This window comes from Protomyctophum parallelum (assembly GCF_964188405.1).
Source record: "Protomyctophum parallelum genome assembly, chromosome: 20".
NCBI lineage: Eukaryota > Metazoa > Chordata > Actinopteri > Myctophiformes > Myctophidae > Protomyctophum > Protomyctophum parallelum.
In genome coordinates, this window is record NC_139718.1 from 12,298,189 (window position 1) to 12,319,954 (window position 21,766).

Here is a 21,766-nt window from a genome sequence, read left to right on the forward strand (position 1 = left end):
CGCGCGCGCGCGCGCACACACACACACACACACACACACACACACACACACACACACACACACACACACACTGCCACACGTTGGGCTGACGCTGGGCGTCTTGATGACTTAAATACATGCACATGCGTATGGATCCTAGCCTGGTAAAACACCTCCCCCTGCTGGACAACATTGTCAACACCGATAAGAAATGGTGTTGTTCCGAACTAATTATGTTAAATCGTGGGCAACGCAGGCTGAACCAATAAAATGGCTCAGCTCATAGGCGTACTTTATAAGAGCCAATAGCAGGTCATGTTTTTCTTTCGTGCCCGCCCATTTGAGTGAACCCAAGCCAAGATGGTTAATCTTTTACGTTTTGGACCCAAGTAGTGAAGGATTGTGTGTGAGTCCCCTGTCAAAATTGCCACTTCACTGTCCTCCTACCTGGGGTCAATTTTTTGTACAATAATAATTCATAGTAATTCAATTCACAAGAGTTTCACAATGGCATCGACTGCAATGAGGTCACTGTTGAAGAAAAAGGTGAGACAAATATATAACAACTAAAACAAACTATTTGCCTCAGCTGCAAGTGCTTTTGACATCAATGTTTACAAATTGATGGATGTCATGTGGTTGCAGGATGGAGTGCCAGATTGTTCTGATGTAATTATAAAACTTTGTTGTTTACAAAATGGAGTTGATTTGTTTCAGTTTACTGAGTGAGAATTATTTCACATTGCTTCATCTGTCTATGGAAGAGGAACTCTATGATTATTTATTTAACACTGTGAAAGAAAGTGCATTTGCCACCAGACAAGCATATCACTTGTAATCACTTTTGGGGGTATTTATCAGTCCACCTGTTAGCAGAACCATATATCTATGAGCAGAACCTCAGCTCCAGAGTCCATGTTCATTCTGCATGGTTTGACTTTGACCCCCACACATGCAGTCATGACTGCTTCATAGTTGCACATTAATCAGGCCAAAGCTTGTTGAAACTGGACAATGGTCTCTTTTGCAATTTGCATTAATCTTTGTTTTTCATTACCATAAGCTATACAATTCTGATCGTCTGTATTGCACTGTTTAGCAACACAACCTGCACTAAGCACCTGCTCTGTCTTTTGTATAGGTCCCACATGTGGGCCGCATGTGTTACTCTTCCTCTGTGGTGAGTGGATGAAAATATTATTACTATCACTCTCATCCATCTGTTGTTACATGACACAATGAACCTGAATTATAATAACCAGTTGCATATAGATAAGTTATAACTTATCGATATGCAACTGGTTATTATAATTCACATAATGATGTGGTGAAAAGATGCAGACATAATGTATCATCTCTCCTTCCAGCCCACCACTAAGCTGTTCATAGATGGCAAGTTTGTTGAATCCAAGACTTCAGAGTGGCTCGATATTCACAATCCTGTAAGTAACATAACAGCACACTAACATCACTGACCTACAGGTCCTGTAGGGTTGAGTAGGGTTTCCTGGATATGGGTGAAATGTTTCACAATGGGCAGGTATTGAAATTACTCTATAATCACCTAACTCTACTGAGTTCCTTCTTTTTTGCATGTCTTTTATGCACTTTCTGATGCGAACAGTTTTCTGTAACGTGTCTACTAAAGCTTAATTATTAAGTCATTCAACTTTTTCTGTATATGCAGTCTACGCAGTGTCAGGATAAAATGTCCTTCATAGGCAGCCTCTTGGTCAGTACATTTTGGTGAAAAGACACACGTCGCATACAGTGATCACTGACCAGTCCTGACTAGGACTTAACTTTTGCCATGTACAGTAGTTTACTAAAGGTTGTGACCCCCTAACCGAGGGTTATCTCAGATGAGCATCCTGAGGAGTTAACCATTTACAAAATTGTTACCAACTGGAAGAACAGGCCCTTTGACTTTGATGAAGACAGTATGTGTCGAAACATAAGTTGGATATTTTCTTAGCACATTCTATAGTTCATTCACTCTATGATCTCCAGTTCATCGAAAAAAAAACAACACTATCGGTGTTCTCTAATATTATTATTTATTCAGGTAATATGATTATAACCCCCTTCTTGAAATCTTCAGCCTGTTGATGTTTTTCATAATATCCCATTAAGCTGATTGAGCCATTCTATTTTATCTTCTTGGATGCAGGCCACCAATGAGGTAATATCCCGCGTACCCAAGGCTACCCAGGAGGAGATGTTGGCGGCTGTGGACTCTTGCTCCAGGACCTATAAGTCTTGGTCTGAGACCTCCATCTTGGCTCGGCAGCAGATCTTTCTGCGCTATCAGCAGATTATCAAGGACAACATTGTAAGTCAGTGAAATGTTCAACAGCTCATAGTGTAGTGTTAGAGAGTTGAATTAAGACCTTGTTTCAGGGATGCATATCATATCCCCTAGATACCTTTTTTCAATTGTGTACTACACTGGATCTCAAGGAGCGGTCCAGCGACCCCCAGCTGGTGAATCATTTCGGGTCTGTAACTCAGAGCATATTGTCCGGCAGCCGGGGTGTGGAATGGGACATTTGCTATATAGTTTTATTTGGTTGGCCTAAAATATTGTCTATATACATACATTCATGATAATGATTTGGGGTGTTACAGTGACAGTACAGTAGAGGGACCCCCTGGGGACCCCACACGGTAACCGCGTTCCTGGGGGTCTGGATGTTCCGGGGACCGCCCGGGGACCTCCACACGGTAACTCTGTAATTTCTCGACTGTTTCGGACGCGGGGTGGCTCGCCGGAACCGGGGCGGCACCCTAGCCGCGTTCCTGTGGGTCTGGAACTTCCGGGGACCCCCACACGGGAGTTGCACGACTCACTTCACACGGGTGTGATTTTCTTTTGTGCAAAACTAATGCTTGGAATGGATTCAGAATCATGCTTTTATGTCACATGCTACATAAAGCATAATTACATTTTGAAAATCTTAAGCCTTTATATAGGATGCTAATGGTATGGTCACATATATCCCCCTATGAATTTTTTTTCTCAAAGGTTATACTGACAGTCGGTCAGCAAGTGAATTCATGACTGTATGTATATAGACAATAATTTAGACCAATAAAAAAAACTATATACCAAATTTCCCCTGTTGGCTGCTGGACTAATGTACAAATGGACTTGTCCCATACGTGTGCCATTTGGTTCCATTTATACACTACACTCTTGAGTTAAATTAACACTGAGGATTTTACAGTATAGATTGACTCAGACATAAAAAATAATTGTATAAAATGAATTTGTAGCCATTGATTGATTGATTGAATACTTTGCAGAAATAAAGCACAGGAAAGTACAGTTCAATACAAGGTTTGCTGCTAATGTATGTCAATGTGGGGGTCCTTGAAATTACAACTTTGGGAATTACTGGTGTAGTCTAGTGTATGTAATACTTCTTTCAAGTTCAGCTATCTTTACCTTGCTGATCATGACACTGGAGTGTTACTGCATACACCGTTGTTTACATTTTACATTGATGTTTCCTTGTGTGTGCAGAAAGAACTCGCCAAATCAATCACTGTAGAACAGGGCAAGACCCTTGCAGATGCAGAGGGGGATGTGTTCAGGGGATTGCGTAAGTTTCTTACTTACTACACTACGCGTCACACACACAGACCCCTACCTTTCTATACATGCACTTCATAAACTTATGCTCACTGACTGTAAACGTGCTCTGCGTTAATGTGAACAGTTAATCAATGCTCACATGTAGATAAAAAACTTTATTCCAGCACTTTGAATGAGTTTACCTGCTTGTTTCCAACTCCCAGAGACTGAGACTATGTGGAATTATTAAAATGCATCCACAATCTTATTTTAGCTTGATTTATGTGCTCTTTCAATACGTTGAATGAAGACCTTGTCATGTGTTTTGCCTTTCGGTAGATACACATGTTTGTTTAGTTTTATGGACTGTATGGTTGTATGGTTATTTCCTCCAGAGGTGGTGGAGCACACCTGCAGCATTACCTCTCTGATGCTTGGAGAGACCTTACCATCCATCACCAAAGACATGGACACCTACACATACCGCCTGCCCCTCGGGGTGGTCGCCGGCATCGCCCCCTTCAACTTTCCCGCTATGATCCCGCTCTGGATGTTCCCCATGGGCTTGGTGTGTGGTAATACTTACCTCCTAAAGCCATCGGAACGCGTGCCCACCTGTGCCATGCTGTTGGCCAAGATGCTGCAGGATGCCGGTGCGCCAGATGGAACACTTAATATCATCCATGGCCAGCATGATGGTATGGATTGAATGGTCTATTCTTCACTTTCAGCAACCCTTCAACAACAATGATGTATTTCTGTTGAGTGAAAGGGCCATGTTAGCAAAGTATGAATTACCCTTAAGCTGTAATATCACAAGTTGGAACAGATGATGAAATTAATATTATAAGTAAAATAAGTAGTGATGCTAATAGATATTGTGTATCTCCCTTTCTCTCACAGCTGTAAATTTAATTTGTGATCATCCAGCCATCAAAGCAATCAGCTTTGTAGGCTCTAACCAAGCTGGAGAGTATATCTATGAGAGGGGATCCAAAAATGGAAAGAGGGTACAGTCTAATATGGTGAGTATGGAAAACCCAGGCCAGAATAGTACATGTTATGTAGCCTACTATAAAATTAGCATTTCAGATTATTAGTTTTAAAAAATGACCAGAAGGGGGCAGCATTGACCCACTAACTATTGCTGATTTAGTTTTTACTCCAATTTACTGTACATAAAATGAGATGCAGGACAGAGATTAGAATTGGGCAACACTGCTGAATTATGGGGAGGCAGTTTAATATCTAATCTGTAAACATATCCTGTTCCTATGCATTATCGTTTATGCCATAATATATTCATATAACATAATAATGTAACATAATAAATGCCACATATATTCACATTCCATTGTGTAATAATTTAAGTCTAACTGCTTGTCATGTGCTGTAGGGAGCCAAGAACCATGGTGTAGTGATGCCTGATGCCAACAAGGAGAATACCCTTAATCAGCTTGTAGGTGCCGCATTCGGGGCGGCAGGGCAACGCTGTATGGCCCTTTCTACAGCCATCTTGGTGGGCGAGGCACGCAGCTGGCTTCCGGAGCTGGTGGACCGTGCCAAGGCTCTGCGCGTGAATGCAGGTACCCCACCCTCTCGCCCCGCCCTCTCGTTCTCTCCCAGGCCCTCATTCATCCCCGGGGGCCTTCGGTTTGGCCCTCTTAGGGCCACCCACGCCGCCCTAACCACACCTCTCGCCTTGCGCCCTACTATAACTTTGCATTGGAGTCAGCTGGGACTGAGAGCTTGTTCAGTCAGTCATGCTGCAAATTTGTGGCCAAATCCGCAGCCCTGAGCTAAATAGTGACTCGGAGCGTCAAATCTTTTGAGAAAGCAAGTTGATGTGGAAGAAAAGAATGAATAATCCCCCCCATGTTTGCAGCGATCTGCACTCTAATTTGTGCGACTGCACAGGAAACCTCTAAACAGCCATTTTGTAGGGAGTGTCTTGGAGTGCCCCTCGCCCTGGCTTATGTGTGTTTGTGGCTGGAAGAGTATTTGTAGTGTCCGTACTGTACATGCATAATGTAAACCTCTAACCGGTTGTTTTTGGGGACCCTGTCAGGGGACCAGCCTGGCGCAGATGTGGGGCCTCTGATCTCTCCCCAGGCTAAAGAGAGAGTCAACAGCCTGATCCAGAGTGGCCTGGACGAGGGAGCGGCGGTACTCCTTGACGGTAGGAATGTACATGTCAAGGGTTACGAGAACGGCAACTTTGTTGGACCCACCATCATCGCCAATGTCACAGTAGGTGTATTAATGTCTTTATGTTGTTTACATTTTTAATAACACACACCATGTATTTACTATATACCCCAATGACATAAAATGGAGAATCACGTCATGAGGTCTGACTACAGGTGTCTCCCCGTTTTTAGTAAATGCCCAAATGGTGAATCACGTCATGAGGTCTGACCACAGGTGTCTCCCCATTTTTTCCCCCCCAGACCCAGATGAAGTGCTACACTGAGGAGATCTTTGGGCCGGTGTTGGTCGTCCTAGAGGCAGACACCTTGGATGATGCCATCACTATGGTCAACAAAAACCCCTATGGCAACGGAACAGCTATCTTCACCACAAATGGTGCCACCGCACGCAAATACACTCATGAGGTGGACGTCGGCCAGGTGACTGACTAGAATCTCCCAATGTGTTTTCTTGTTTTAGGAGAACATTGGTTACATTCACAGCTTGCTGTCAATGTCTATACAGCATTTTAAACAAGGAGTCACACTTCTGTTTGAAAATGTACACACACACTCTCTCACACACACACACACACACAGGAACAATTATTTTCCATGGCGAGTATAGCCTTGTTTGCTCCTGAGTTAAAATATACACTTTGGTGCCCCCTTTCCATCCCATGGGGTCTACAAATAGCCTCTGTGTAAATATGCATCTGTTCAATAAAAACAGGGGGATCTCACAGGGAACAAGATTTTTCCTGGTAGAATTAGAGGAGGGGTGGGGGGTCTTAAATTAAACTGAAATGGGATTCCTTGGAACCTGTTAAACGTTTACGCATAAATATTGTATGACCAGCCTGTTTGTTTGCTTGCGGGGCCCAGTTATGGCCCTGTGTTTGCTGTTCACATGTCGGGGAATGCTGCAGGACATGTGCTGGACTCCTTTCCAAACCTCCATGCAGCAAACATCTCTTGTATTCCCCCCCCCCCCCTCCCTCCCTCCCATATACCTTGGCCAAAAGGTCTGACTCCAGTGTGTCCAGAATTACACCCGCAGTTTCAAACATTGTAAACCAGCGCATGCTTTCCACTGCCTTTAAAAGAAACATGTTTTGTTATTGTTTAGTTATTCCTCTCCCTTTCATGAGAAAATGCACACAACACTGTCAAAATGGAGAAGTTGAGAACACATCAGTTTCTAGGTTAGTTTTAAAGATAAGTATAGGCTCTGTCACTTATCATATTTACATACTCATCCGAACCCTTAGATCCAGGCTGCTATTGTGTAAAGCTTGCACGCATGCAGATGATGACTGGTTGCATTTTGCAGGTTGGAGTAAATGTTCCCATCCCTGTTCCACTGCCCATGTTCTCCTTTACTGGATCCAGAGGGTCCTTCAGAGGTGACACCAACTTCTATGGAAAAGCAGTAAGTAACAAATGAACAAATTGTGTGTGCCTTGGAATTCAAAGTTTACTTGACTGTCAAATGTGTGAACATAGTCTATATAGCTAATTAAGTACAGTGTTGTGTTTAAAACATTTTGGTCATTTATATTTGGTCATTTATATTTGGTCCTGTTCTGAACATGGCGATTTGCTATCTTATTCTACAAGTAGTATTTTATGGCCTCGTGATCTGCAGTAGTTTCGATTTGTTGCTCCAGCCATACAGAGAGCATTGACAGACTTTCGCCATGTATTGATCCTTGCTCCGTCTGATATATAAGACATGGAGATATAGTTGGAAAAGTGATTGATAAATGTTCAGCAAGTGTTGATGTAAATGCTTTTTTGCTCTGCAGGGCATCCAGTTTTACACACAGATAAAAACTGTTACGTCACAATGGAAAGCTGAAGATGCCACGTCGAAAACTCCTGCCGTTACCATGCCCACCATGGGACGCTAAGCCCTAACTGTGTGTTGTGAATAGAATTGTTTTTTTTTTAAACTACTGTGCAGTCCCTCTAGCTCTAGACGTTGTGAACCCTCCTCTCAATGAGACAAGCCTTAATGTTTAGAGATTGTCTTGACACTTTTTAATGGTACATTGAAACTCAACCATTATAAAGCTGTAGATAGATAAATGTAATTTCTCTCCTAGACTCCTATGCCGATTTTCTACTAATGATGTGTACAGAATGTTCGACATGTGTCAAGATCTTGTCGATGCATACAACCTGTATAATGTAAATTGTAAACAATGCAATATAATAATAAAGCTAAGAAAGAAAAAAAATTCTGTCCTTCCAACACAATGCCAGTATTGAAACTCCATGTACTTACTATAGTACTAACTATGCATTATCTGGTGAAGGTAAATGTTGCATTAGATATAGAGCTTTTATCCAAAGCGTTTTACATAGATGGCACCAACCTGCTCATCAGGAGCAATTAGGGGTTCAGAGTCTTGTTTAAGAACACTTCGACACTCAGGGGAGCTCAGGATCGAATTGGGAACCTCACAGTTCTGCATCCGGCTGTTCTACCGGCCACTCTACCGCTGAACCACTGTCACTCTGGTATTTTGCAATTAACATTGTATTTCCATTAATAACCATCAGTCACACATTCAGTTCCAGATATTGCATCTTAAATGTATATATATATTTTTTTTTACAGTACAATATCAGAACTTCATCGTTAGGAAAGGTAGCAAATGGAATATAAGGCCACTTGTTAAATCGGATGTACAGTATATGAGCTGTGCGTGCTGCAGAGATAAGACAGAAAGAAGCAAAGGATGCATTTAAGTCTTGGTTAAGGTAAGGCGAGCTTTCCCATGAACATAAAGAACATCTTGCGCACAAAGATACACATAATTGCAATTTTGCGGAAAGCAGCAGACGTCCCAGTGAAAGTGCAATGTAACTGTCCAGGGCCAGAAACAAGTCATGTGGTGTTTATATCCGGAAGGCTGTTGGGGTTGGAGGGCAGGCTGGATACAGGCGCCTGGGTGAGGAAGGTCATCGGGGACGGCAGCTCTGTAATTCTGCAAAACGGGCGTCATTATGTCACGCACACACAAAAAAATAAATCTGATAAATCACACTTGGGAATCACAGTCACAAGTCCAATGCTTTGCCGGCTAAACATGGAATGTGGGAACAATAAATCTGCACACGCTTTGTAATTAAAAGAAGAAAATATAGCTGTTGTATTCTCATGCATTCCGCTGCTGCCTTACCCAGCAGCCTCGCTGTGAATTGGATTCTTCTTAGAGGACACAGGCAAAGCCAAAGGTTGGCTGGGGTTCCTGTCAGGAAAAATGCAGAGTTGCAATGAAGTACATCATTTTGAGAGGCCATGTTTTAACACTCTGTGTTTTTATTCTCTCAGGCCTGCAACTAGCCTCGTAAAGGGGTTAGTTTGGGTCAGTGTGAAGCACACTGACCGAGGTTCTCTAAAATGGCCTTCCAAGGTCACCAAATTCAGCACGTTGTGCTGTTGGACTACATGCCAGACCACGGTTAATGTGAATATACATCGACTGCCCTGATATACCCCCTATGCAGTCAGATCTCCTGTACACTGCTTTCTGAAAATCATGTTACCAGCTGCTCCATGACCACAAGTGTTCAAAGAACTAAATAAACGTTTTGGTGCACGTGAAGTGGAGCCAATAGGCTGAAGGCAAATCGACGTGACCAGATGTTTGTTTCCAAGCACACGACTCTGTGGCTGAGCCTATTTTTACTATTGTGCCCAGACTCTTTCTTCATTCTTTTTAAGCAGCTGGACGGAAAATAAAATTGGTTGAAGCCTTAAGTGATGTTTTATGGTATCCTCTTCTGCTGAGAACAGAGCTGTTTAAGACATTAAATAGAGGGAGGAGTCACAAATGGTGGCTCAGGCTGAACTATTGCTTGGTGTCACTGCATTTTGTTCTGCAAAATTAATTGCATCAGAAGTTTCGTTTTCATGTTCGGCGACTCCGAATGGACCATCTTCGTCCAAAGTGGGGCCATTAGGTACGAAAACGAAAGGGAAAATGACTAACAATTAACCAACATGCTTGTTGCTTGCTCGTCCACATCCAATCTGTTAAAGGGGGTAATACGTACTATACCTTGCTCTCTGTCCGTTCATTTTTGCAAAGAGCAGTCTTAGCACTTTCTCCTTCTGCTCCCAAGTGAGATCTGAGATGTCAACCTTGTTGCTCTGCACATGAGTCCTGAATCAGAAGAGGTGCAACCGTGCATGAAATCAATTAATGCAAAACACAACTATAATACATTTCCATGTCATAAGCTGCATCTATATGTGAACTGCATTTAATATTGGTGTTTGGCCCACCTCTGGATGAGTTGCAGGTGACTTACTGTATAAGGTGCTGATACAGTGCTTTTAGCATTGAAAAACAAGACATTTTCACTAGGATTCTGGCATAGGATCTCACCATTTTGCAGCCTCGTCCATGTCTGAATAGACACAGTTGGTGCTATGAGGGTTCTTGTGGAAGGTGCGGATGAGGGGATACTTCTGCTGGCCTGCCCTGGCCTCAGCCATCTTACTGCGGTAGGCCTGCAGTGCCTCCTCTCTGTACTGCATTCTGCTGGCCTGAATCTCTTGCTTCACCTGAAATAGAGCCTCCTGGAAGAAGCACTCCACCTCTGTGCGCTGCTCTACGACGACACACGCCAACCGCTTGACACGGCATATCTCTTTCTCCCGCATGGCCAGCACCTTCTGCAGCTTGTCCAGTTCTACTTGGCCGGCTTGGGTTCTGACCCGGTCTCGCTGCTGGGTCGTCTCCTTCTCCCAATCAAACTCTTCAGCCATCGACCCGAGGGCTCGCTCCAAGGTAGCCACTTTGGCCTTCAATTCAGATATCTCCTCCCTCTGTGCCTTCACGTGAGCTGCGTTGTCCTGGATCATCAGCTCACTGGTACCCTGTGTGAAAACAATAGCAGTGTTGGTAAGCTCAGTCTAACCAATGGTCTGATGATGATTCTGTTCATCAGTATTATTATATAAATCACTTTGATTGAAAAACAAGAGGGGGCCAGTGTTTGAGGGGCGCTAGCCCCTCCTATGCCCAGCTTTGTGTATTTGTGTGTACCCCATAGCGATATAAACTGAGAAAAACCATAGTACAATCATTGTACAAACTACAAAGGTGTCTCACAATATAATTCTCAGATGTACAAGCTCGACAAATCCACGGAGGGGTGACCTGGGCACAGCCATTACTGAGGTGTACCTCAGTATGGCTGAGGTACACCTGGCTGAGGTAATCGCTACACCTGGCCTACAGGGCAGTGTTCCATGGATTTGTCTATAGATCAACAATCTTTGGCAAAACATAAATTTGGCAATATACTGTTCAACTGCAACAGCATGTCTCTTTTTTTTGCACGACCATTGGAGTCTTCCCCTCTCTATCTTAATTCTGTTTAACTAACCACTTATACCGTCTATACTTACTAGTGTAAACTCATAATTAGGACATCTAGAAAAATAGCAGACTACCAACTCACAATGCATTGCAGATTTGCGATTTTCTGCCCATGTTCCCCCCAAGATAGGGGGGTTTTTACAGCAAACTAGCAATTTGCCAATAATACACATGTCCAATATCTTACATAATTTATGTGAAGTAAATCCATGCAAAGGAAATATTTGAACAACCACTTTGTTCAGATGCAGGTGCGTTGGACAGTGACAACTGAAGCAATCATGAACAAATCCTGCACACTGGTCAGTCAAAGACAAGGGACAGGTCTGAACCGAAATGTGGATTTGGAGTAATTGGTTCGTTCTCTGTACACTTTTTCCTTATTTGAAAGTGGCTGATCTATTGGGGGAATAGATAGATATGTAAATATGAAATGGCACGAACATTATTTATTAGTACAAAACGTTTTTTTACTATCCCTAAATTATTGTTGTTTTATGGCTACAACAGTATATTGTTTACATCATTAAATAAGCGTCATCTTCATATTAAATTATTTAATATGTGTACGTATGTCTGAAATCCACGTAACTCGAGAACCGTTAGCCCCACCGACTTCAAGTAGTAGGCAAGTAAACATTAAATGTATGTGACCATACTAATAACTAGACCTAATAGACCTAATATTTAGACTAGATCCTCAGAAACAATAAAGTATTCAAGTTTCACACCGATCGGTCCAACAGCGCCAGAGATTATCTGTTCACAGACAAACACATGGACACGGACAGACGCCGGACGGACAGACGAAAACAGCCTCTGGCCTTCAGCCATCCGGCCAGGCGGAGACAAATATAGTTGTAATTATCACTGTTCGTTGATCAATAACAGTCCGCTATAAAGGTTGTTGGTTCAAGTCCACCACTGCACAGAAGATATATCAGAGAGCTGTATAATCACAGCTCTCCCCCTGTAGGGAAATGTTGACACTGCACCCAGATATAGGGGGAGAGAGAGCCTTTTTGAGCGGTGCCTCCGCTCCATTACGCAGCTATGTGTGTATGTATGTCTGTCTCTGTGTCTGTAAAGTATGTCTGAGCACGGACAGCTGCAACACCTCGCCAATACCGCTGGATGGCACTGTTGCTTTTTCACTCACATATTGACATCAGACCAGAGCTCGATTAGCGAGAGAAAGGGAGTGAGAGAGCTCCAGCTGTGCAGACTCCACCGCTGTGTGTCAAACTTCCAAACCCATAAATTGTGCTGCTAATACATCCTCAGACTATAGGCATATGACTTTCGCTTTACATTATTTTACTCATGCAGCTTCCGTGCTAGAGACTGAATGCATCTGAAAATTACGAGAGGCAATAGTCTGGAAAAATGAGAGTTTCCCGTTTCATCAGGTCATGCATGTAATGTAGCGCATGAACTTTGTCACATGATAGGACTATATACAAAACAAACTAATGTGGCAGTATTTACTCTAATTTGTACTTATAAGGTAAGATTCATGTATAAAGTATTTGTTTGTTTTAGTAACGCATAAGCGGAAAACATTGAGTTGGGGGAGGGGGTATAGCCACTGAAATGGAGCCCATTTCCCAGTGGAAACTCTCACCACAACCACCAACCACAGAGAGGCTGGCAAGCACTAGGAGGTGAGGGGAAAGTAGGACCACAAGCTATACACAGGGTCAGTGCAAGTAAACAACACAGGGGAAATACTACCTGAAATATGCCCACCACATGCAAATCATCTGACAAGTGATTTCTAACTAAAAAGGATTAAAAGATTATTTTTGGATGTCGCCTCACAGAGTCACAGTTAGAAGGTCCTGGGTTCAATTCCTGCTGGGGACGCTGTGGGCGCTGGGGGTATGTGTTCTGCCCTCAATGCGTCATCAGTGCCCATACCTGAGGTGGGGTTGGCGAAAGGGCCCTTCTGTGTAGAGTTTGTATGTTCTCCCTGTGTCCCCTAGGGTAGGTACCCACACAATAATTTGTTCGTTCTACCCGTTATGTCCAAACAGAGAAACTCCCCCCTGTCAGGTGAAAAGAAGTGGCTTGGACTCCTCATGCATTGAAGGAAGCATGAGGTCAGTCCGTTGCTCTCCCCAGGTTGGCAGAGGGAGTGTAGAGCCCAGGATATTACATTAGATAATTGACACTAGGTGAAAAACTCACACCTGTGTGAAGTGAGGGGCGCTGTGTATAGGGCGGCTAGCGCCCTGCAAAAATGAGTTACAAAATCGTGGGATAAAAAGATAAAAGAAAATCCCTGTCCCCTGGTTTAAGCATACCTTGTTCAGGGCAAGGGAGGCGTTTTCCTCGACCATTGACGCTGTCAATCTTCTCAGGTCTTCCACCTCCTTAACGTGATAGTTAAGTGCCTCATTCAGTCGGACGTTCTCCTTGAATACAGAGCGTGAGGCGTCATCCAGCTGGCTGTTGATTTGGGGATACAAGCAAATCAGAAAGAGAAGCCATGTCTGAAACTTTCTAAAATTGCCAACACAATGAGAAGTTAAAGCATGAATATTGAAAATTCTGTTTACCAGGCAACATGAACATCTGAGAATTGGTCATATGCAGCAAATACGACCTACTGTAGCATTATTAGTGATCTACAAACGTTTAGTATGTATATGCTATGTATGTATTTATTTATTTCACTTTCTCCCTAATTGTCTCCACCAGGCCGAAGGCATGTGGGGAGAGTATGTTTTGCACTCCGTCCGTCCGTTTGTGTGTCCGTCCGTGTGTGTGTCCGTGAACAGCTAATCTCGGCCACCGTTAACCCGGTCGATGCCATATTTTGCACACACACTCCCTGGATGCCAACGATGAACCTCTGCCCCAAACTTTCCAGAACGGCCTGTTATAGCGCCACCAGGAGGCCGCTTTGTGCAAAACAACCCGGTCGATGCCAAATTTTGCACATACACTCCCTGGATGCCAACGATGAACCTCTGCCCCAAACTTTCCAGAACGGCCTGTTATAGCGCCACCAGGAGGCCGCTTTGTGCAAAACACGTTTTTGCACAGTACACCTACAGATTTTGTCCAAACATCACGCAAATTGGTACACAGTCTCTCTAGAGCCATTCAACGAAACGGGTCTTTCAGATTTATCAGACTCCATCCTGATTGGTTAAGATTGGCTTCCAAAGTTCACAGGAGTGCTCAGTTTCAAACAAAATGCTGCAAATCATGAACACATTGCGTGATTTCCGTGAAATTGTGCACCCACATTCCCACTAGGCCGAGGACGAAATGCCACATGAACAATTTCAACTCAGCCTCAAGGTGGCGCTATAACTGGCCGAAAAGTGTTTTTACCTCTAACTGCACGGATCTGTGGATAACCTGGTGGAGACCTGTGCCCGGAAGGGCACTTTTTCTAGTTTAATCTGTGTTCCCCATATGTACAGCAGTCCCTGCCACTGTCAACCCCTACTTGTTTGTCTGGGGCTAGCCTCGGTACCAGGCTTTCATTTTTGTTGGTGCAAAAATTGAAAGACTGGAGGAACGCATTGGCCGCTCTGGTCTAAAAGTGGGAGTCAACCCTTCCGGGTGGGCGTCGCTCCAAATGATGTGACGTAGCGCTGCACTAGGGGGGAGAGGAGGGGCCGGGGGTGACGGACAGATCGATGAGATCCAATCAGGGCGTGCGGAAATCTGAGCCGCGACCCGCCCCTCTAGATCAGAAACCTAACACGTTAGCTCAGGCTAGTCTGGGGCTAGCCTGGCCCAGCCAGTGTGGTAAATAAATGGTAAATGGAGCATTTATATAGCGCTTTTATCCAAGGCACTTTACATAGATTGTGCATTTCATTCACCCATTCACACACACATTCATACACCGATTGCGGCGGAAGCCATGCAAGGTACCAACCAGCACATCGGGAGCAATTTGGGGTTCAGTGTCTTGCCCAAGGACACATCGACATGTAGACAGGAGGAGCCGGGATTCGAACCGCCGACCCATGGATCATTGGACGACCTGCTCTACCTCTTGAGCCACAGTCGCTTTCTGGTCTAGACTAGGGACAGTCGCGCTTGGAGCAAGCGCTGGAGAATATTGGTTCACCGTTCAGAGCCCTCTGGTACGTTAAGTGGCCAGGCCTGCAATCACGTTTCTTCTCCAAGGAGTCACCTGCTGCTTCCTTTCACCTGACAGTGAAGATCTATCCCTCCCTCCCTCCCTCCCTCTCTGCAGACAGGTGCCCTGGTCAACCTGCTGTTCATGTTGAGCGCCCAGCCAAGCCGAAAGCACTGCGGAGGAATCAAACCACAGCCTCCACGGTGGTGGGCAGGTATTTTGCCCCTGCGCCACCCGGACGCCCCACAAATGTTATTTTAAAATACTATATGTGGCCTGTTAATTTACTGTGACTCACTCATAGCTGGTTCAGCTTCGAAGCTGAATAAATGAGGTGTGTCCATGTAGAGTAAATCGTGACTAATATATCCCAGTAAAATTCTGTGCTCCTAGTCAGCAAATGTAATTAAACTGGAGCGTGTTCACACTTAAACTTAATTAGTGGTACTCAACTCAAATCAACATCAAAGCCTCACCAACACCAATGTCAATGTGTTATGCATGGTAAAATGTAACACCACAGAAGCAAAGTAGCCTTTACCCCCTTATGGATTCAAAACTAACATAGATGTTTATGTTTGTTTAAGGCAAGGCCCGTTGAGAGTGAGACTGCGAGGAATGTAATCGTTGTCTGTAAGTGATGTACAGATTCGTGAATCTGACAAGATGGTGCAGTGGAAACAATAACCTTGTTTTCTGTACTTATGATTTATTTACTTCTTCTGCTCTACCCTGCCCTGAATGTTCAGTTTGAAGAATAAAATTAGCCTGTAATGACACAGCAGAGAGACACTTACACAATGGCTTCGTTGTGGGCTCTCTCAGCTAGCAGGGCGATCCTCTGCTCAGCCTCTCTCTCCAGGCGAGCCTGTGCAAAGGAATAGACACAACTCACTGTTCCTCCTGTGTCTCTTTGCTTCTTTTGGCTTCATACCTGACTAGATAATTGTTCAATTTAATGTCAATAAGTACTTTCAACGTGGCGTCTCTATTTCGGGAATGTCATATGGGCGTTATAACTTTTTTAACATTGTAAAGAAATATCTAAATCATTAAAAAACGTTCAACAATTTCCAAACATAATTTTTTGGGTTGTTATATAATAGCAAAAATAGCCAATAAGCTCACTACTGTATGTCAAGATGTGACACGTTGAGACACCCAACACCGTCATACAACTACCTTAGTTGGATCGCATTATTCCTAATATTCCACAACCACTTCCATGTCCACTTTGTCTTTAACTTATGCCTGCAGTACAGTGAAAATGTCTGTCAAATCTTTCATACCTTTTCAATGAAAAATCTGTGCTCCATTCTGGCCAGGTTGTCCTGGTGTTGTTTGTCAGCAACATGCATGCTTTCCTTAATCTGGAAACCACAGGGTTAATGTTTACTGCTAAAATTCTGTAATGAAGGTCAAACACACAACTGTTAACCGATTAAGACACTAAAAAGACATTATTTTATGGCTATTCAAAAATAGTAGATAGATCTTTGAATATATATACTTTTTAAGAGAACCTTTTTAACTCAAATCTTTGCTCCTGGGACTGAGAGCCCCTGGATTGGAACAAAATCTTTTGCGCTGGGGGGACCACAGCCATGATTTTTGTGGTCCTTGACATGAATTAGGTTTGAGCACCACTGATATAGCAACATAAGCTTTTCAGAAAACAGTTTTAGAAGACATTTTTAGAATCGGCCTCAGGTCTTAATGGATGAAGTACAGTAATCATCTGTGTATTTATCCTCACATCGCTGAGCTCCTGCTCCATCTGGGCTTTCTTCTTATGAAACTCCTTAATCGTCTTCCACTCCCCCTGAATCATCTTAAAATCATCTGACCTCTCTCTGAACCTGTCTTCCAACTCGATTATTTGAAGTGTGTATTCATCAACCTGCAACGTTCAAAAACAACATTATGTACAGAAGATAATATAGTGCGTTTACGCACATAAAAGTTGAAATACAAAAATGTGTCTCTGTGAAAGGCCATTTGTATAGATTCAGGAAGAGTACATATTATGCTCTTTTTTCAGAGAACTGTCCAGAGATTCCAGGGACACAGAACAACTGCTTATACCAGCTGAGAAGTAAACGTTCTAAAAGTTCACAATGACCATGCCCTTTGCAACCCAGCCCAACTTAAGCACACATCAGGCTGGGTTTGTCAGGCTCAATACCTCAAGTCAGAGTCAATTGCTACTGTGGACACACCAGTCAGAGAAAAAATGCAACAACGTGACCAAAGTCATGAGACACCAGCGAAACATGCGCCCACAATGATGTACATGATGAGTAAATGAATGGTTTCCAACCATCTGACTACATCTTTTTGGCTTAATTGTTATTCTTCAGATAAGGAGGAAAGCAGAGATCTGTTTGCGCTGCTACTGTATGCTGTGCCGCCAACGTGCGCTTGTGCTGTTGTTGCCCCTAAACTGACGTTTCTGGCAGCTACAGCAACACTCAAATGACAGTTACCCAAAGTGGAATTGTGGTACCAAGTGTTATCGTGGTATCAAGCCAATATGGCAATAACATTATTCTTTATTTATTGATTTTAAAAATAAATTCAAAATGTTCAACATGGTGACATTGAGAAGACTCAGTGGATTGCACTGTTGCCTCACAACAAGGGATTTACATCCTTGTCCTACTGGCAGCGTGCACAAGAAATGTGGCACTTAGCTCTCCAGTGAGACACTGAGACAGATATTCTCCAAAATGCTTTTCAAGCATTCCTCTGTAAATTGGCTCTAAGCCTTTAGGTCGGAGGGCTTGAACCTGAACACACTTGTGACTGAGTAATATTTAGTTGTTCTCCAAGAGATTTTCAAGCATTCCCCATGGTCATTATACCTAAGTTAACTTAAGTGTTTAGAGAAACAGAAACAGTACTTGAACACACAACCTGTGCAACAGTGAGTCACTGAGAACTCTACTTGTTTTCCCAGAGCTTTTCAAGCTTTCCTCCTTAAACAGAGAACTTAAACACCAAATCTCACTCAGCAACACTCATTGACACCTATGTGACCTCTACTTAAATTGGCTCTCAAAACTCACATTTAAGTTGCAGGTCTTGAACTTGCAAAGTCAGCACCTTCAGCCAAATGCTGAACATACTGAGCCCAACAACAACACTGGGTCCTTTTGCATGTTTGCAGTTGACCCTGTACCTTGTTTTTGTAACTTTTACCTACGATGAGACGACAGACCATCTGTTTATGTTTTTTAACATAACCATGTCTGGATGGTATGAAACCGGTCCCAAATATTTATTTTAGCATAGTTGCCCCAGAAAATATATTACATTTAGAAGAATGGAGGATCACCCAATTAATTTGTTTATGAAAACACAAACTTTATTGGTAGTCTTTAAAGAAGAACTGCTGTTTTAGTTTAATTCATTGAAATGAATAAAAATAGAAAACAGCAAAGAAACTTGTGAATATATTTAATGGTTTAGCTTTATTAGATAATGAATCCAACTTAAGTTTCTTTTCTCTTTTTCTATTTCTATTTTCTTTATGTGCTAAATAAAACATTGAAACTGTTCAAATGTATTTCACTGACACACACACACACACACACACACACACACACACACACACACACACACACACACACACACACACACACACACACACACACACACACACACACACACACACACACACACACACACACACACACACACACACACACACACACACACACACACACACGTCTTCACTCAAGTTTGCATTTGTTCCAGAACTATACATACTACAAACTATACATGTACAAACTTGCAGTATATTGTACATACTGTAGTGTAGACTGAATGCATACCTTAATGGTTTCTAGTTTGAACAGTTTTCAGGATTGGCTGTGACTAAGACTTTGAATCCTCCACATTGCCTCCGGCTTAGCCGAGCACAACTGGGGGAGGGAAGTCTGGCAGGGAAAGTGTTGAAAGGTGAGGACTCGGAGTAAAGTGGAGGTCCTACTGTATATCCTCTCACCGGTGGGGGCTCCTCACTGGCAGGTGACAAGACTACACAGAAATGTGTGGGGAACTGACTAAATTGGGAGGGGAGGGGGGGGGGTCTCTAAATTATTTAAAAAGGTCATCTTTCCACACAATAAATGCGCCTACTGTGCATTTCTTAATGTAGTGTGGTAAATGGCTTTGGAAAACTCTTTATGATATAATTGTTTGGCTGAGTGGTTTTCTCAGCACCCAGAGTCTCATCATCAAGACTAAAGCCAGGGCACTCACGTTCTCGGACTGCTTTTGATGAGGTAGTTTCCACTAAGTCACTTTTCAAGACGAACTATTTTATCACCTCGCAATGAGAAAAAGAGTTGGAGGAGAGCGTCTCGGGGTCACATCTTTGGAGTCAACCACAACAATATATATTCTTTCAACATGGGCATACCGCATATGTGACAGTTCCACCATGCATGTCTAAAATGGGGATGATTCAAGTTGATCCAGACCAAGCCTCTTTTTTGTGCCTCTGCTGCTTTTTGGATCACATTTTAGTATGAAGTAAGCTCTTAAGGAGATGGAAAACAGCTGTTTAGCAAAAGCTGGAAATATTCCACCTTGTTTGGACGCTTGATGATAATAGCATTTGATCGTGTGATTTTAATTACAATTAACAGAGGCTAATAAATAGTGTCAAAAAATAGACTGTGTGCTATTCTTGGCAATTTACAAAGACGTGAGGGAATGTATAACACGTCAAGATTGACTACTAGCATGTGTCAATGCAGTTTTCTTTTTTGTGTGTGTGTTTTTTAGATTGTGTAACTGATAAAGTACTGTTTGGTTTTGTTGTTATGCTGCAGCTTTCTTTGTCTTACATAAACGTTAGTGTATAATTACATACAACACAGCTGTTCAGATCCAGCACATTCCTTTGATTCTTTAGATGGGTTTAAACTGTTGTCTCATTCGATACTGTACTTGACACATGACTACATTTGACACTAAAGATATAAAAACATTCTGCGTGTTGACCACGGACACACATTGCCGTCTATAGGAGTGGCTAGCCTAGCACCACTCAAAACAATATTTTTACACTGTTAAATTAACACTGGGATTTTGTTTTGTATGCAAAGGGTTTTTTGCAATTTCTTTCTACCAACTTTCTAGTCACATGATGACTGTTGTGTTTGTGTAATGATGCACCCTACCAGTTTCTGTTTCTCCTCCTGCGCAAGTTCCTTTTGTCTTCTGAGTTCATCCTCCAACATTGTTATCTATAAAATGACACAAACAAAACGTATCCCAAATGCCACACACTTACACTATTGGTGGAGGTGTTGCCAAAAAGAGTACAGGAATATGTTCCCAATATAACTTATTAAAGGATTTCTACATACAGTACATACATACATAATAATAATAAAATAATAATAATAATAATAATAATAATAATAACAACAACCTTCTCTTCCTTCTCAACATCCTTTTTGTTTAACAGTCTGATGATGTCAATGGTGTCCTTTTCTGTTCGATATTGATGGTTTGTCAGGTCATCGTTGGCTCGTGCCAACCGGCGAGCAGCCTCACGGTACTGCCCACGTGACTGTTCGGTGAGCTCTAACTTGGCCTCCCATAGAGCAGCATTGGCCTTTGCCTTCTCAATGTCAGACTCTTTGTCTGCTTTCGAGTCTTGCTTGCTGTCTTTCTTTCCTTTTCTGTATAGCAATAAAATTGTATTTGTACAGTGTTCAGATAAGTCACAGCAGGCCAGGGGCCCAGGGTAAAGACAGCTGCCGCCAATTAAATTAATGATTAGTCTGCTAGATGTTTATTTTATGGTAAGGTGTAAACCCCATAGCCTAATTTGTGTCAAATTAGCCAAAACCTACAAATAATGTTCTTTATGTGTCAATAAACAAACACAGTAACCAAATAGACATGCATACACCCAATTATGTTGTATTAAACCCAAAATATCTACTTAACTACACAATATACAATTATAGGAATGCCGCGGCGCAGCCTAATAAGTAGGCTATACTGACATACAGTATCACAGTTGAATGCTTGCTAACTGTAGCCTAAATCAAACATGATGCCATATCACTATTGTGTTTGTGTTGCTGAGTACGGTTTATCCTGTTATTATGACACATCTGTTAGTCGGCCCATTCATTGCTTGCTAACTTACCCGCCTTTCGCCTTCTTTCCCTTTGTACTTTTCTTCTTCGGCATATTGTGGCTGACAGGCAGAAAATTAGCTGGAGTTGAGTGTTGCAAGGAGAAGATGAGAAACTTCTCAGCTGCTATAGCATTGCTTCACTGATCAGGATTGCCTCTGACACCAGCAGGGACATTGTTTGCAATTAGTGTTGCCATGGAGATGTGGTCAGTCAGTCACGTGTGGAGACTCCGAAATGTATCTGCCTTTGGTACCTGCAGCCTGCAGGGTAGCAACGCATTCATTTAGCAAATTTCTTTAACTTTGTACAAATGCAAATGTTTTGCACATAGACATTTCTGCATA

At 42.7% G+C, this 21,766-nt stretch overlaps 2 protein-coding genes across 2 annotated transcripts; one reads left to right on the forward strand and one right to left on the reverse strand.

Moving 5' to 3' along the window:
* Positions 1-486: 486 nt before the first annotated feature.
* On the forward strand, positions 487-7,926 carry aldh6a1 (aldehyde dehydrogenase 6 family, member A1; the record flags this gene model as incomplete). Its single annotated transcript, XM_083791558.1, has 12 exons — positions 487-525; positions 1,121-1,159; positions 1,347-1,421; positions 2,150-2,311; positions 3,506-3,584; positions 3,952-4,254; positions 4,460-4,581; positions 4,953-5,142; positions 5,625-5,806; positions 6,007-6,186; positions 7,079-7,177; positions 7,554-7,926. The coding sequence occupies 12 exons, from the start codon at positions 487-489 to the stop codon at positions 7,656-7,658; spliced, it is 1,575 nt and encodes a 524-aa protein (XP_083647684.1). The 3' UTR covers positions 7,659-7,926.
* Positions 7,927-8,459: 533 nt separating this feature from the next.
* bbof1a (basal body orientation factor 1a) lies at positions 8,460-21,474 on the reverse strand (the record flags this gene model as incomplete). The annotated part of the gene is made up of 12 exons (XM_083791593.1): positions 8,460-8,741; positions 8,937-9,005; positions 9,144-9,201; positions 9,814-9,923; positions 10,149-10,642; positions 13,454-13,598; positions 16,053-16,123; positions 16,545-16,625; positions 17,012-17,155; positions 20,448-20,513; positions 20,702-20,954; positions 21,431-21,474. 12 exons carry the CDS (start codon positions 21,472-21,474, stop codon positions 8,642-8,644), a joined length of 1,635 nt encoding a protein of 544 aa, XP_083647719.1. The 3' UTR covers positions 8,460-8,641.
* Positions 21,475-21,766: the final 292 nt, after the last annotated feature.